Source organism: Crinia signifera, chromosome 4 (genome assembly GCF_055691185.1).
Source record: "Crinia signifera chromosome 4, ASM5569118v1, whole genome shotgun sequence".
In the NCBI taxonomy this organism is placed as follows: domain Eukaryota; kingdom Metazoa; phylum Chordata; class Amphibia; order Anura; family Myobatrachidae; genus Crinia; species Crinia signifera.
Window position 1 is genome coordinate 53,395,896 of NC_139220.1, and position 17,430 is coordinate 53,413,325.

At 43.4% G+C, this 17,430-nt stretch overlaps 1 protein-coding gene across 7 annotated transcripts in view; it reads right to left on the reverse strand.

The window, feature by feature from the left end:
• Positions 1 to 6,262: 6,262 nt before the first annotated feature.
• Positions 6,263 to 17,430, reverse strand: part of KCNIP1 (potassium voltage-gated channel interacting protein 1) — a 685,047-nt gene continuing 673,879 nt past the window's right edge. For all 7 annotated transcript variants that reach the window (XM_083181772.1, XM_083181773.1, XM_083181771.1 and 4 more), the window contains 2 exons: positions 16,046 to 16,108; positions 6,263 to 14,091 (listed from right to left, as the gene is read on the reverse strand). In XM_083181772.1, the coding sequence (XP_083037898.1) occupies positions 14,044 to 14,091; positions 16,046 to 16,108 (111 nt within the window). In that variant the 3' untranslated portion in view covers positions 6,263 to 14,043. The remainder of the gene's footprint in view (positions 14,092 to 16,045; positions 16,109 to 17,430) is intronic.

Consider the following 17,430-nt stretch of genomic DNA (forward strand, 5'->3'; position numbering starts at 1 on the left):
CTCAGATGGATGATCTGCACCTAACATACGGCTAGTGAAAGCTTCAATCGTGATTAATTAATTTCGGATTCAACAGGAGTTCAATGTTTGTCTTTGTGATGAAGTACTTAAGATTTACGGCCAACCGGAGAGAAATAACCAGACAGTACAAGCTGATAGATGTTCTCTGATGTATTAGGTAATCGGTACAGTTTTTATAGCCTTCTGTAAGTGTGTGGGTTTTCTTTTTTTATAACAGATATGATCCTTCAAACAATAAACAAATGATTCATTCATAACAGTTTGTTACATTGGACCAGATGCACTAAGCTTCAAAAATGATAAAGTGGAGAGTGATAAACAACCAGCCAATCAGCTCCTACCTGTCATTTTTCAAATCCAACCTGACATGACAGGTAGGAGCTGATTGACTGGCTGTTTATCACTTTCCATGTTTTAAAGACTGTTCCCTTGGCATACCCTCAAACATCGGAAGGGCAGAAACCGGTACATATTCAGATAAGGGCATGGCCACATTAAAGGGGGATGAATGAAGAGATGGAGCCCCAGAAAACCAGTACAAAGCCATTTTTTGGCCAGAAAGGTTCAGTTGGAGGGTATGCCTTTACCTTGTGCAACTGTGCCGATCTTTGGTTCTGCTCTGATGAGCACGGGACAGCGCATTGGATCGGACTTGGAGGTTAAACACATGTAATTTGGTCCATTTTCATCCGATTCCTTGGTGCGATGCCTCAGAATCGAATGAAAAGGGCAAAAATTTCACTAGTGGATTAGGTCCAAAGGCCCCCATCCACTAGTGAAATTTTTGCCCTTTTCATTCAATCCAATGCAATGTCCCGTGCTCATCAGAGCAGAACCAAAGATCGGCACAGTTGCACCAAGGATGCATCGGATCCCGCAGCTGTAAAAAGGATTGCATATGATACATCGTAAGCAAAAGGGTTGCATACAATGTATCGTATGCGATCCTGCAGCCCAAGAGATGGCGGGATATCGCATGCGAGCTACGGCATGCGATACAGTGCGTAAGTGGATAGGCGGCTTAAGGAGTGTACATTGAGAGTATCTAATTCCTTATGCAAGGATACCATTTTATCTCTTGGTACATTCCAATCTACTTTAGTAAAGAGAAGTTATTTAAGTTATTTAAGAAACATTTAGCAAAGCATACTTCAATCAAATGTAACTGTTCCCTTTACGCACAAGCTTATAAATAAACATACACCGTCTTAAGCAATATGGAGTCTGTATAGATAGTCTAAAATTAACTTTATCAATGGTGCGACTGATGGTGGTGTCTACAGAATCAGGCCCTATGAGAAGGGAGAATCCCCCCCCCCCCCCCTCTCTACTGATCCCTTCATCTCAAAAAACCCTCCTCTGCTGCTTATTTTCTTCTGTAAAATACTTGACTCAAATTAAACAAAACATGATTTCGGAGGAAATGGCGGAACTTCTGGTTACTTATGTGTTCCTATATGTAGCTGTGCTATATTATACTATGATGTAAAAGCCAATGTGTAACTGCTGCAGGTTTATGCAGTGCCGCAGAGAGCACAAACACAAAACTGGGGATGATAGGGTATACAGGATAATATATATTATTTACAGATGTAGGCATAGAAGTAACATACACTGTACCGTAGACGAAGGTACTGCAGACTAGGGGGGAAGGCCCTGCTCCTGAGAACATACCTGATGTACTATATATGCTCATGCTGCAGATCTGGGTACATCTTGACATACATCTCAGAAGACACAAGGATTCCTGTGTGTGGCTTTCTAACAAACAAGCCATGCTTTCCCTTCCACTTTACCTTCTGCAATATAATTTTGTTTTCTACTGTATACTATAAGTACTAAGGGGCCCACTTCTGCCCAGACAAGCAATGAGTTACCCCCTGGGCCCCCCACAGACAGATGAATGGCCCAGTACAGTGAGAAGAGTGGATCCCCCTGTCTGTGGGACCTGCCTCTTAGCTTAGGGCTGCAGGGTTGTCCTTTTCTGTGCCAGCTGATGGAAGAGTCCTGCCACCTATCAGCACTATTGATCACAGCCATATACTGCCTCTATATATTAGGCCGCTGTACATTTTTTCCTATTCACTGCTGTCTGTGAATTAAAGGTCGCTCCCACCCAGAAAGCACAAAGGGACAGAGAAAAGACCACTGTGTTCCTGCCCACACCAAGGTGCATGCCCCCTGTTCTCCCCACCATGCAGGACATTGTGCTTGTACACCTGTCACACACTGCCTCTCCCTGTTCCCCACTGCTCCCCATCACCCTCTACCTCCCTCTGTTACCCTTTTCTTTCCATTACTTTTTGTTGTCACTGTCTTCCGCTATATATATATCAGCCACTCCCTGTAATATGCTATCACCCTCTGCCTCTTCCGGTAACCCAGTGCCCCCCTTGCTTCCCTAGCTTCTGCTGCCAACCTCTGCCTCACACTGCCCTATGCCAGGGCCGAAACTAGGGTTTCCGGCGCCGGGGCAAGGCAGTCATTTGGTGCCCCCTCACGGGGGGGGGGGGGGGGGGACACCAAATGACCGCCTTGGCAAGGGTTAACTTAACCCTTACCCTGCCAAAACTCTGCTATTATTCCCTTAGTACAGTTCCCTGCTCGGTTAACCCCTTCATTGCCAGCTCTGCGGGTTATAGTGACTGTGTATTAAGAGCCTACAACCTGTTAAGTCCTGCTGGTAGATGCATTTATCTATGCTGTGTGCCATAGAGGGGTTATTTATTCACAGTCCTGCAATGTGTGAAGGGGAAAGTGTCCCCAGTGATCCAGTTCCTGGTGTGAGTAATATCCCCCAGGCTGGGACTATGGTGTTGGGCGATAGGCTGCTTTATAAGGGGAGGGCTATAATGGCTGCTACTGGTAACGCGTGCGTGGAGCTTAAGGGGATTAGGGACTCACCAGGTTCTTCAGCAGTGCCTTCACCGGCTCCCTGCTCTTGACACTGTGGCCTCCCGTCTGACCTCCGCCTCATGCGGTACTGCCATGCTGCTGCTGTGCCCAGTGCCGCGGCTCTCCTCTGGCCACCTTCTCTCTCGGCTCCCATGATCTGGGGGGTCGCGTCACTCTCCTCAAGCTGCTGGGACCGGCGCTGGGCACTCTCTACAAGAGCCGCTTGCCCTGCCTTCCACTCCGCACGCTGCCCGACACTTCCTCTCACTCCCGCGACCTCCGTCCCCTCTCACTAATGCAGGCGCCCGGCTATCACTCCCGGCGCGCCTCTTCAACCTCCGGCTGCACAGCGTCAGGCTTCCTTCACCTTTTCTCCCGGCCGCACTCCCCGCTGCTTACTCCTCACTCCCGCGCTGGGCTGACCTCTTCACCTCCCTTCCTGTCTTTTTCCTCTCTCCCACCGCAACTTTATTAATACTTGACAGACGGCCACAGTGTAAGTAAATGGACACTTCCTTATTCTGTCCTGAATGGGTTCTGTTCTGCCCCCTTCCATCACAGGGTCCAGTCTCTTCAAATTAAACATATGTGCATATCACACCCGGAACCCCGCTGGCTGTCTCCTGGATCTGACTGCGCCCCCCCCCCCTCCAGCGCCCGGTGCGCGTGACCCCCCCAGCCCCCCCCTAGTTGCGGCCCTGCCTATGCTGTCACCCTCTGCCTCTCTCTGTCAGCCACTGGTTCCCTTTACCCTTCTTACACCCTGCTTTCTATTGTCACCGCCAGCTTTATACACAGCGCCGCAGGTACCCGCGCGGCTAGGACACCACTGCAGGCTCCTGTTAGATGCCGGCATGGACCCTACTGTTGCGCCGGCTCCCCAGACGGCGCAACAGGTACCCCCCCGGCACCAGGGCGCCCCCACCCCGACTCGCCTAGGGCGCTCTGGTGCCTTGCACCGGCCCTGACTGTCACCTTCTGTTTCTCCCCCTCACCCACTGCTGTGTGGTGTATTGTGAACTAGGGTTGGAGCAAAGCAGGGGGGCCAAATTATATTTTTGCACCTGGGCCAAACACTCACAAGTTTTGCCACTAACTCTCCCTATCTCTTGTTTCATCAAGACACACTTATTTCTGCAGTAAACATTAATAACCAATAAAAAAGTTTTGTTGGACTTTAACATGAAATATTCTTACTCTATACTTACCTAATTTGGCGTTCTCCCTTCTGGGGAAGTGTCATGCAGGAAACTTGAAGGGACGGGGCTGGACCTCTGAAATCATCATGCCACATTGTCAAAATGCCGCAATTCAAGGATTTGCAGGAGAGTGCAGAGCTAAAATAATGCAAATTGCATCATTATAGCCCCTCCCACTGACCTGCAAATGTCCGTTACTAACTCTCGACCCTGCCTGCTACCCCATGGTACAGACAGGATGTGTGATATAAGCCTGCTCTTAAATGGTTGTGGGAGGCTCCGAGAAAAATCATGAATCTCCCACAATTTGACTTAGCCACTTCTCAGCCAAGTGTACCAGTTGCACAATTAACGTTGCCATATCTTCATATAACCTACCACTGGAACTCCTTCATTAAAGTACCTGCTGTATAAGTGTAATACCCAGTTGAGAGTCATGTAGCAAAAATGGTCACAGGTTATGCCGTGGCTATTATGTTGTAATGGGGTTTCTGTATAAAAAATAGGTTAAATTATTTTGGTCATACTAGTCATACAGCACTTTAATAATTTTAGATCATTTACACGTGCCTCTTTCCTGGTCTCTTTCAAGTGTAAACTAAATACATTTTTCAACCAATAAAACAGTTCTGTAAAGTTTCTTTAATATAACACTGGTGGACTAATTTGCCCACAGTACAGTAATTACAGCAGCTAATTGAATCAGGCCCTATATGTTATAGTGAATTTTATTGAAACTTTATATTTTAGATTTTTAACCTAAATTAGGGACCACTATGATATTTTTATTTGAAACTAAATTATTGCAAATCTTAAACTTATCTAGAAAGATATCTGGGATGTTCTCCATTCTCCGTCAAATATCATTAGAAAAGGTTCCCCCAATCCATTCGTGCGTGATCCTATATTGAAACTGTGTAATAAAAAAAAAAAAGTAGATGGTACAGATGGTTGGAGGTCCTCCTTGCGATCTCTCGTTCTGCCTCTTCTCTGTGTTAAGGTCCATACACACTAGGCGATTTTGCCCAGCTTGTATGGACAGCGATGATGGGGAAAATCGCTGTGTTGAAAAACCGCTCAGTGCATACACACTGGGTGATTTTTACCAGTTTTAGTGATTTTATGGTGAGCGATGTACTGGCTGGCCCTGGTTTCTGGATTACATGATACCCCAGGTATTAAAAAATAATTCCACTTTAAACATCTGGGGACTGCTGCCAAGGTCTTTAGCCATACGCATTATTGTTCACCATGCCCCAACTCTAGAATTGATCAACAACTATATTTTCATATGTCCACAATGTATATAACTGCAGAATTCTGCATTAAATAGTTTAACACTATCTGATTAAGCTGCTTAAATTTAAATAATCTCTCTTGTATACCTCATTCATCACTTTATATTTCGATTAACATGCTTACCCTCCATACTCTCTTTGTGACAATACCTCTAGCTGGTCCCCCTATCTGTTCCTCTTTCTCAGGTTCCTCCCCTTGTTTCTCCATGCTTCTTTACATTTTGATTATGTTTCTCCCATCCCATCCTGCTCCATCATGATGTTAATGCTGACCAAGCACTCCATTTGACATCTCCATAGGGAGATTGATGGTTGCCAATGATTGCACCATTGTTGGGTAACCTTGATGTTGTTAAACCATCTGCAAGGGAACCATCAATGGTTTCACCCATCAATGGTCACCCTCTGCTTTACAATTACAATGTTGTGGGACAATAAGAGCCTGCGGTGGAGCTTTGCATGAATCAGGAGCGGAGGTAAGCTATGTGTTCCAGCACTTTGCAAAAAGAAACAAAAAATAATCCATGCTTCTGTATCACTGATGGTGGAAACCCATCTGGTTATACCCATTGATGGCAAACATATTCAACATAGGTCATAGGCCATTGATGATTTTGAATCTTGATGACCATCCTTACATATCCACCTTTACTTTTTCCCCTTCGTTGCTTGTTTGCTGGTTATAGTCAATAAAATAAAAAACTTTTTCTGTACCTGTTTACTTACAGGTTTATTATGTTTATTATGTTCATTTGGTTATACCACTGATGATTTTGAATCTCGATGACCATCCCTACATATCCACCATTAGTGTCTCCATCTGTTATTGTAGTAAGCCAAACCACAAAGTGAAACAAAATCAGTTTATTTAAAAAAAAAAATACATTTTCCAAAATGATGCAACTAAACATAAAAACTTTGCCATTTTATAAAAGCACGTAATGAGTCTGTGCTAAATTCTCCAGGAAATGACATTGCGGTTTTCTATATTGATTGGTTTTTCAATGATGAACAAATACATAAATATTTTATAACACTTGTTTGTTCTTCACATTATTAACATCAAACACAAAATAAAAGTTACACAAGTTTTTAAATTGCGATGAGTCTAAATGCACACATCCTACAAATTACCCAGATCAGGTTTTCGACAACAGACATAAGAAAAAAAATAAAAATAAAACTGCATAACATTTTGGTCACATGCTAGCAACAGATAGAAAGATTCTATACAGAAAAATAAGACACATCATTTAATATTTTAAGCAAAAATGTAATAAAGTGACAAGTCATGAAACATAAATCAATGTATAGATGATATTATATACCTCCCTTCCCCTTGGAATGCCATTACAGAGTTGAAGCATCTCATACACCTTTGTCACACTGTCATAATAGGATCTGCAACAGGTAAAATGTAATTAACCAATCCAAACAAGGTATTTTTTCTAGCTAGAGGAGCGGCATCCTCCTACACTCCTACAAACCAGTCATTGAGAGTATAGTCAGTATGTTTGTAAGCACCAAACTCTGTTTTTTTTTTTAAATTCATATTTGTAATATTATGCCCAGTAATACATGGGGGGTTTACGACAATTACCCATGAACAGCTTGCAAGCATTTGAGATGCCATTGCAGTGGCAGGTAATTGACAGTACTAGCACCCAAATTCACCCCCCTCACAGCCCCTTCTAGTGCCGGATTTAAGCAACAATCATCAAGTCCGGTAGTACTACTTCACGACATACAGCCGCACTTGCTCCTGCCGCGACTTCATCATGGGTTATTGGATTCCCACATAGAGGCCCTTATTCTGGTTGGTGCGGTAATGTCCGCGTGCGTTCGTGCCGCCGATGTTTTGTGTCTGCGCATGTGCGAACGGAACGCACGTCCAAATTCCGCATGAAATGTGTACACTATGAACAGGGGGTGAAGAGGGGCGTGTTTGGGCTCATTACCATATGTTTACACCCCGCGTTTCATGGGCGTTCCCATGAAAACGCTGGGCGTACGTATGGTAATGCGGCCGTGACGCACGTGTAGGGGGCGGACATATGACATTGCCGGATGTCAGCTGCCCGCCCAGATCCCTGCTTTTGCACGGAGAAATGCCCGTGTGGTCTGAGGTTGCGGGAGCTGGCGGACCACTCGGTCCTGCATTCGATGGTCTGCGACCATCGAATGATGGGGGAGGTTCCAAGAGATGGAGGAGGTGTATCCGTGAGAAATCCACTCGTGCTCCGTGCGGTCAGCGGCTTACCGCATTCGGACGGAGTGAGCGATCCATACGAAAGGCGGGGTTTAGGACGCACGGTCCTGCCCGCATATTCGGCTCCGTCCGCACCGACCAGAATAAGGCCCATAGTCTATGATATAATTTAATGTAGTGTCATAACATGCACTTTTTGGATTACCTGTTTTCAAACTCTATAAAAGATGTAGGAAAATGAATGGTAGTAATAACAGGTGTGAGTCATCAGGTTAACCAGAAATAGGTTGACACTCAATAAGTTGACCCCATATGGTCGACATTAAGAATTTTGTTAGGGACAATAGGTCAACATGAAAAAGGTAGACTCCACAAAATGTAGACAGGAACAAAAGGTTAACATTTAAATTGTATGTTTATCCACATGTAAGCCAAATTAGTAGAAACGTTTACCCTTGTGGGCTTGATTAGCTCGTCAGAGATTACTATTGCCAACTGTAGTCCGTGTGGATGGAATATGAGCAAAAAAGTAAAAAAAAAACAACACCTAATGTTGACCATATGTGTCGACCATGTGTGTTGACTAGCACGGGTGCTGGATAAAGAGTCGGCAGTCGGGATTACGGCGGTCAGTAGAGCAACATTGGAATTCCGACTGTTAAATGCCCGACAGTCAGGATCCCAACTGATAGGGTGGGTTTTCTGTTGTGATATCAATACAGAAAGGGTCCTCTAAGCGCAGGATACAACATACACAGGCATCAAACAAATCTTGCATTCTGTTGAATTTGGGGGTTTCCAGACCCATCTCAATAACTCAAGGGCTATTTTGTTGCTCACATCTAAGCTGAGTGCCTTGTTTCCGGTACAGTGCTATGATACTTTTTATGTCTAGAAGTTTGGCTCCTTCTTAGTTCTTTGCTAAAGTTTACTTAAAAAAATTATTACTTTTCAGCATTTCAGTGATTTTAAAAAAGACAGAGCAGAATATTTTTTTTGCCACAAAGTACTTTATCTCTCTCTGACTTTTATGATGACCCAATTTGGACACAATAATGTAATGAGGTGTCATATACATAAGACAGAGTATAAATCTTGTTATTAATAAATGTGAAACTTGGATTTCAAGTGTTGTGTAGAATAAAACAGACACACACACATATAAAGATACAAGTAAATTAAATTAAATACAAAAAGCCACTGGCCTAACTACAGCATTATAAATTCACTAATGTGAATGGATGACAACTTGATATATAATAGCTAATCCGCTAATAATTAGTACTGTAAGTCATAATCAGTGGAAGGGATACAGACACTAACAGCCAATCAGAAAGAGATTGCCATTGTAAGTGTGTATTTTGCGCTAGGAATTGAGCATCTGCCAGAGAAATGCTTCCTTCAAGGAATATATGAGTCTACAGTATGTTCAGTTCTACCTCAGTTATCTTTACGTGGATGTGCCCTTAATGTACAAAACATTCCACACATTTCCTGCTCTGATCCTCCTTTCCAAGGAATTACTACATTGGCCCGGGGCTGGAAATGAAAGTGCCTATTGCGGTGTTTCCCAACCTCTGTCCTCAAGGTTTACTAATACCCCATTTTCACTGCAGGCAAATTCCCGGGTCTAGCATGTCGACCCGGAAATTAGCCTTTTAACACGGGTTTTTTTGCAGTGTGAATGGGTTGCATACCCTGATCTCATATACCGGTAAAACGCTTCTTTTTACCCGTGTTTGAGATCTGAGTATGCAGACATGGGTTGACCCGTTGTCACTGCATAAAAACCCGAGTTAAAAGGCAAATTACTGGGTAGAACTACTTCACCCGGGAATTTGCCTAGCAGTGAAAACGGGGGGTTGTGCCTGCAGTTCCCGACATTTTAATGCCGGGTAAAAGCCGTGTAGTTCTCACTCGCAGTGAAAACACAGTATAACAGTCCAGGTTTTGGTGACAGCCAAAAGGTCATCTGTGCTCAAGTATGGCTATCCTTAACCCTTCAGTGATAATCCTGAGAATTTTCTGGGCTATGCTCCAGTGTCCAGACTGGCAAACCCAGATTGCCACTGTTGCGTTCCTTAGTGCTGGACAGGGCCGCTGAGCTGGGCTCTGAGTTGAACGCTGAGCTCTGCTTCAGCCACTGCCTGGCTTTGGCTGCCTGGTCCCGCCTCCTTACCCCAGCTGTGTGCGGAGTGACCTTGCTAACATCATGCTGCAAATAGCTGGGATGCTGGGGGCCGGGCTGGGCAGAGGCTGATGTAGTGCTCAGCGGCGCTGCATGGCCCCAGGAGACACAGTGGTGGGTTTTTTTTTAGGGGGCGCTCGCTAAAAACCCCCACCACTGAAGGGGTTAAAACCTGAACTGTTACTGTGCGTTGAGGACCATGGTAGGTAAATGTTGGCTTACTTTTCTGTGGAAGCCTCTAGTTATAGTCCTTTCTGCCCCATTGTTAATCTGGCAAGCTAAAAGAGTCGAAACTGTCAAACTGTTTCCGGCGATTGGCCACTTATCGCATAGGCACCATGCTCCTGAATGCGATACATTCTAGACCTTGGATGCAGTTCACAGTCATTACTCTAAAGAAGCATATGGTCTTCTATCATATTGCACCCAGAGAGGGAAATTTACTAAGATTAATTTCACATGATATGTTGCTATGGGCAATCAATTAGAATCTATTTGTTATTTATTTAGCAGCTTCTAGAAGATAATAGATTGTATCTGATTGGTTGCAACATCTCATGTGAAATAGAACTCCCATTTTAGTAATTTTCCCCCTGAGTGATCTGATTGGATATGTAAATTCTATGGCCTGAGCAAACCGATTAATTATTTCAACTTACAAAGGGTGTGGTATAGAGCATCTACACCAGGCATGTCCAAACTTTGGCCCTCCAGCTGTTCTGAAACTACAAGTCCCATCATGCCTTGCCACAGTTTTGCTATTAGGGAAAGTTAAAACTATTGCAAGACATGCTGGGATGTGTAGTTTCACAACAGCTGGAGGGCCATAGTTTGGACAAGCCTGATCTGCACTATTTAGGTAGGCAGTTAATAGGTTGACATGCATTTGGTTGACAGGTACAAAAGGAGGACAGAGTCAAAGAGTCGGATGGTGTAATGGCTAGCATTATTAACTCACAGCACTGAGGTCATGGGTTTCACTCCCACCATGGCCCTAACTGTGCGGAGTTTGTATGCTCCCCGTACTTGCGTGGGTTTCCTCCGGGTACTCCGGTTTCCTCCCGCAATCCAAAAAATATACTAGTAGGCTAATTGGCTCCCAACAAAATTAACCCTAGAATGTCTGTGTGTGCATTCGTATATGTGGTAGGGAATATAGATTGTAAGCTCCACCGGGGCAGGGACTGATGTGAATGTTCAAATATTCTCTGTAAAACACTGCAGAAGAAGAAGCTGTTAATAAATAAATAAACAGTTGATGGGTTGAAAGGTGGACATGACAATGTTTTTTTTTTTTTTTGGGGTGGGGGGTTCCACATCCTGTATATTTCATGATTTGTGACCACCGTCAGTAGAAACATAAACCCTCCTAAACTCACTTCACTCACTTTGGGCAAGGTGGCTTGCATCACTACTGCTGCTATAGCTTTAAGTAACTACACTCAATCGTAGTCCACAGAGATAGTAAATCAAGCAAATATTGGGAAAACATGTCATGGTGACCTTTTCACCGTTTGTACCCATTGGCCTAACTAATGCATGACAAACATAGGGTGCCGTCAACCTATTAATTGTCTAACTAGACAATGTAGATCTGTCTTCCAGATATCGGAGGACTTCTAGACAGTTCCTATTATAGGGTGGTTTTTAATTAAAATATTCCATGTACAGTATGTAATGCTAACATAATGAAATGTAGTGTTCATTCTAGCACCCGCCATCTTTGAAAACCCATGCAGTTCTTCTTTCCTACCTGGGGTGTCGCTGTCTGCTGTAGTGCTTCTAGCACAGTGCGGTCTGTATATCAGCACTGATATGCAAACCAGACATGTGCTAGAAACGCCACAGCAGACAGCGACACCCCAGGCAGGGAAGAGGAACTGCATGGGTTTTCAAAGATGGAGGGTGCTGGAATGAACACTAAAATGAATGAGGACGTTATTCTTAACCAAAGAAGGCCATGTCAAAGCACGCAATAAAAAGTCTGCTGCATCACACACTTTATACAGGCATGGCCTATTTATTGGTGAAAGCTAAGAAGCACACTACAACAAATATACAACATTTATAGTACATTGGAGGACGCCGTTCTTCTTAACTCTTAACTAAAATATATGCAAGTTCTTATTTAGTATCCCATATCCCATATATAGAATAATACATTTGTTTACCTTAAAGACCCTGGTGACCTATATCACATATACTGTAAGATATATGGGTAGATCCAATAAAGTGTGACCTGCCATCTGCAGCTAGCGATGCAGATTTCTGCTCGCACCTCTACTGGCTAATATCAGCTATTCGGAGTTAATGCATGGGTTCCTGCCTTTTCCACAAGGCAACCTAGGTGCCTGCCTAGAGCCCAGCAGGTCCCGAAGGGCCCCATTTAGAAATCCTGGCATCCAAAATGTTGTGCGACTCCCGCACGGTGTCACAACATCACATGGACCTGCCCAAATTCCCAAAGTAACTTTGATAAGATCAGGGCAATCAGTTTACACTTTACATATGACACAGGTATTAATAAGCCTTTTTACAAAAGACCTAGAACCTGATTCAGATTTGTACACAATGCCAATGTTCATGCAGCTGAATATTTATCGGCAGACTGTACATGGGCCAAGGTACAAAATATAGTGCTAGGGATTGTTTGAAGGAGCAGGGCCCCCAAACAGATATCTTGCCTAGGGCTCCATGAGGTCTAACTCCGCCTCTGGTTCCTGGAGGCTACCACCTCTGCCCCAAGAAAGCTCCTCCTACCATTTCACTGTCTTTAACTGCCCAGTTTGTTTTATCCCTATTTCCAACTGTAAAGCACAACGGAACTTGCTGCGCTGTATAAGAAACTGTTAATAAATTAAAAAAAGAAAAGTGAAAAGTGGAGAAACTGCTCATTGGAAGCAATCATATTCTACAGTACCTATCATTTATCTTGTACATTCTATAAAATGATAGCTCGAATCTCATTCGTTGCTTGGGCAACTTCACATGTTCGCTTCAAAAGGTTGACTCCTCTCTTTCAATGTATAAATAAATCATATATTGCACATTTTTATTCCTAATTGTAAATATACCTTGCATTAAAAAAATATGGAAGCTGCTTTGGAAACTGTATAACAGCATTAAGCAGTGTACATTTTATTTATGAAGTCTGTCAAGTATGACACACTCATATATACCGTAATACTGTAATAACCAGGTACTGAAGTAACACAAAGCTTAATAAACCTTTACCTCTTTGTAATCAGTGATATACACCACATTATGCTACTTATCTACTAGATTTCAAATAAATGTTGACATACGATGGAAATGAAAGTGAAGCACACATAATATTGGATTCGGGTAAGTAATGCCCAATGCACATTACCATATACTAATTATAACATTACTCAAATGCTGCCACATAAAAACACAATACAGTATGTCCTATTAATACAGGAAAGTAAATCATTTATTAAAACTCATATTAAAACAATATTTTCATTTGTACAGTAAAATAAATGGAAACCGTTTGCTTACCAGGATGATAAATAAAGAAGCTGAAGTAGGTGGTATGTTGGCATTTTATTTGTAATGTTAATGATAATGTATTTGGAATTTACTTTCCTTTTGCGCTGTATTCAAAAATAAAAATTTCGATCCATCATACACAAATAATGAAAAAATAAAGCAGAATTTTTTTTACAATATTCTTAGATGGTATGGAAATTATTTTGTTATATATGTTGAATTATTAAACTATAATTTGGTATGATGTGTTCCTACGACAAATATAAAATTGTATGGTAAGCGTTCAGCTTCCAATCACAGTAAATAGATAAGCAAGCTAACAGTATATAGTCTAATGCTTTGTAATCATACAAACCGTATGAGGTTAGAAAGCAGAAGCATTTGTAACAAGCAATTATTTTCTGCAAACAATTCAGGTGAAAGTATAAAAAAAATGAATATTTTTTTTTGTAGCTTTATTTAAATGCAGCATGCATCCAAAAGGATATTTAATCCAATGAATGTGTATTAATAGGGAGACACAGTTGATGATTTTTTTTTCCATATTCTGTTGGCGTTCGCTGCTTGATGTCATAGACGTGTACAAAATTCTTCTCTTAATATTTGTAAAATTTCTCACATTTCAAAAGAATAAAATCTTTGTGGTTTATGTATAGTTTTATAAGGTGACCAGTGTTTCACAGCATCATTCACCATCAACATCATCCTTCTTCTGGGATGTTACATAACATTTTCAAAGAGCTGTAACGACCTCATTATATTATCATCCTGGAAAAAAAAAAAAGGAATAATATGGCATTGTTAATATGCAGTAAATTGTTTTCCTTGGTATAAAGTAAGCTAATATAGTATAATATAATTGTGTAACAGATTGCTTTACCACCATGCATTCTGATCAACAGAGGGTTGGTAATACCCAGTGCAGACAGTACAGCCCAAAAAGTGGCCATGACCTTGTATGAAGGAGTATGACCTTTTGGGAAGTCTTTCTCAAACATCTTGAACCTCGGAAAGGGTCAGGATGCTGGCGCTGGAATGTCAGTAGCTGACATCAGTGGCGTAACATAAAATTTTGCTCCCCCCCGCCGGGACAATATCGTCGCTTCCCCCCCCCCCCCCCCCGGGGAGCTGGCAGGGGGGTCCATGCTGCGCGGGGGTACCTGTGGTCAGGGACTCGGGAGAGCCTGGAGGTCCCTGCGGCGCTGATTATGAGTTGCCGGGGTCCCTGCAGCGAAGTGGAAATACTGCGCTACCGCCGGGCGGCGGCGCGGGAAGCACTTCTGACTCTGAAAACACTGGGCGCATGCTGATTAGCTGAATCTCAGCCAATCAGTGTGCGGCCGCGGCAAGTGTTTTCAAAGTTAGAAGTGCTTCCCGCGCCGTCGCACAGCGGTATCGCAGTATTTCCACTTCGCTGCAGGGACCCCGGCAACTCATAATCAGCGCCGCAGGGACCTCCAGGCTCTCCCAAGTCCCTAACCACAGGTACACCCGCGCCGCACGGACCCCCCTGCCAGCTCCCCACTGCACCCACAAGCAGTGGGGAGCTGGCGAAGAAACAACAGCGCCCGCAGACCCCCGGCACCTCCCCGCCACCGCGGGGGCTACGGCCCTTTAGTTACGCCACTGGCTGACATCACGATCAGTGTCAGTATACATCCGGGGAATGGGGGGGGGGTAAGGTTTTGGCACTAGTGAGGGGACTAAATGATAGGCTGTGGGGTGTGGAGGGTTAAGGTTAGGCTGTGGGGAGGGTGGTTATGTTAAGGTACTAGCGGGGAGGGGTAGGGTTAGGCTGTGAGGAGAGAGGGTTAGGCTGCTTCAAGGGAGGGGTAGGGTAAGGGGGCTAGGGTGGACCAGGTTAGCTTACTAGCTTACTATCCCCTTGTCAAGATGCTCCATATAAGGATGCCAGGGTTGGTTTTTTGATGAAGTAGAGACACTGTAGTGTGGTATAATGTGTACCGGGAGCACTGCAATATGGCATAATAATAACAATTGGAGACACTGTTTAGTGTGTAGCCCCTTCTTCTCTTCTGGCAGAGTCTGAGCCCACACACTCGAATGCACATATCTCCAGAAAATTGGTGCAGCTGCCATTTTCATGATGACTTCACTGCTGCACATGCTCAAAACACCATAAAAAAGGCACCTGCACCATTTTCTCAGTGATTTCTACAGCTCTGCTGCCATTGGCATTGGACTCTGGAGGGGTCATTTAAATAAATGGGTGCAGCATGTGCACATTGCACCTATTGGCTGGGTCTGGTTTGCGATTCCACTCAGCTGTCAGTGGAGAAGCAAAAGCTGAGCCCTAGCTACTGTAGCAAAAGGTAAATAACAGGCAGGAGGAGGCTGCTCACCCATATTTGCCCAATAGGTCAACAATCAATAGGTAAACACCCTATGGTCAACATAACGCAAAGGAAGCAGTTGCTCCTTAATATGACAAACAAATAGAAAAAGATAATGTGAATTGAACTAACTCAAGGGTTTTCAGATGGTGGGTTTGCAGAAAGATGTATGTGCCCATGGCACTCTCATCTCAATTTCCAGTGAAAAAGAAATATTATAGCAGCAATATATTGAAGAACACCATAAACTGATACATAAAGTACAATATTACCTTTAAGGCTAAATAGTTTGAAGCTAGAAACATTTCTTTCTTAATTTGCTGCATAGATCACTGTCTAGTTTTAAAGTAAACAAAATAATGTCTTACCTCTTGGCATGATTCAATGAATTCATCTAAAGTTACAACACCATCTTTATTTTTGTCCATTTTCTGTAAGAACACATTGTTAGTTTGGCATAAATATGGAAATATGGAATTTGCATATACAGAGGAACAAGAGGTGTATTATGGCTTGTTCATTGTTGGGAAGGGTACAGCACGGTTGTAGGATAACGAACTCCATTTTTGTAAGTGACCTACATGAGCTGGATGCTGAAGTGTGACGGTAAGTACTACACCTGCATATTATTTTTTTTAACATATATTGGGACACTCCTTACTTTAACTTTATTGGACATAGATCAAAGGGAACCGTAGAAGCTCATCTGCAGACCACTGAACTCATTATTGCACCCAGGGGGAGCATAGACTCTGGGATTAGGCAATGTATACATAAGAAGTTCCTATATAACCGCCTGGAACCCGTTTAAATACTAGAAAGTTGGAGTATTTCACCCTGGAGGGTATGCACAAGGGCAGTCATATTGGGATCAGACCCAGCGGTGTAGCTAGGTGCCATGGTGCCCGGAGCAAGGTCATATTCCCCCCTCCCCCCCCCCGGTAATGAATTAGGGGCGTGGCTTACATATGTTGGCATGTTACATTTGAAATATATGACGCTGTAACGGAATCTGCTGCGCTATATAAGACACTGTAACAGAATCTGCTGCGCTATATAAGACACTGTAACGGAATCTGCTGCGCTATATAAGACACTGTAACGGAATCTGCTGCGCTATATAAGACACTGTAACGGAATCTGCTGCACTATAAAAGACACTGTAACGGAATCTGCTGCGCTATATAAGACACTGTAACGGAATCTGCTGCGCTATATAAGACACTGTAACAGAATCTGCTGCGCTATATAAGACGCTGTAACGGAATCTGCTGCGCTATATAAGACACTGTAACAGAATCTGCTGCGCTATATAAGACACTGTAACGGAATCTGCTGCGCTATATAAGACACTGTAACGGAATCTGCTGCGTATATAAGACGTTGTAACGGAATCTGCTGCGCTATAGAAGACACTGTAACGGAATCTGCTGCGCTATATAAGACACTGTAACGGAATCTGCTGCGCTATATAAGACACTGTAACGGAATCTGCTGCGCTATATAAGACACTGTAATGGAATCTGCTGCGCTATATAAGACACATATAAGAGAGATTCACCCCCCTCCCCCACAAATCCCCCAAACCCCATGATTATTCCAATAATTATTTATCTTTAGTAAAAACTAAAATCCACCCTGAGAAGAGCAGGGTGGCAGCATAAACCAGAGAGATCCCCCCCCCCCCCCCCCCCCCCGGACCCCACCAAACCCCCAGACCCCATGATTATTCCCTTAATTCTTTATCTTTATT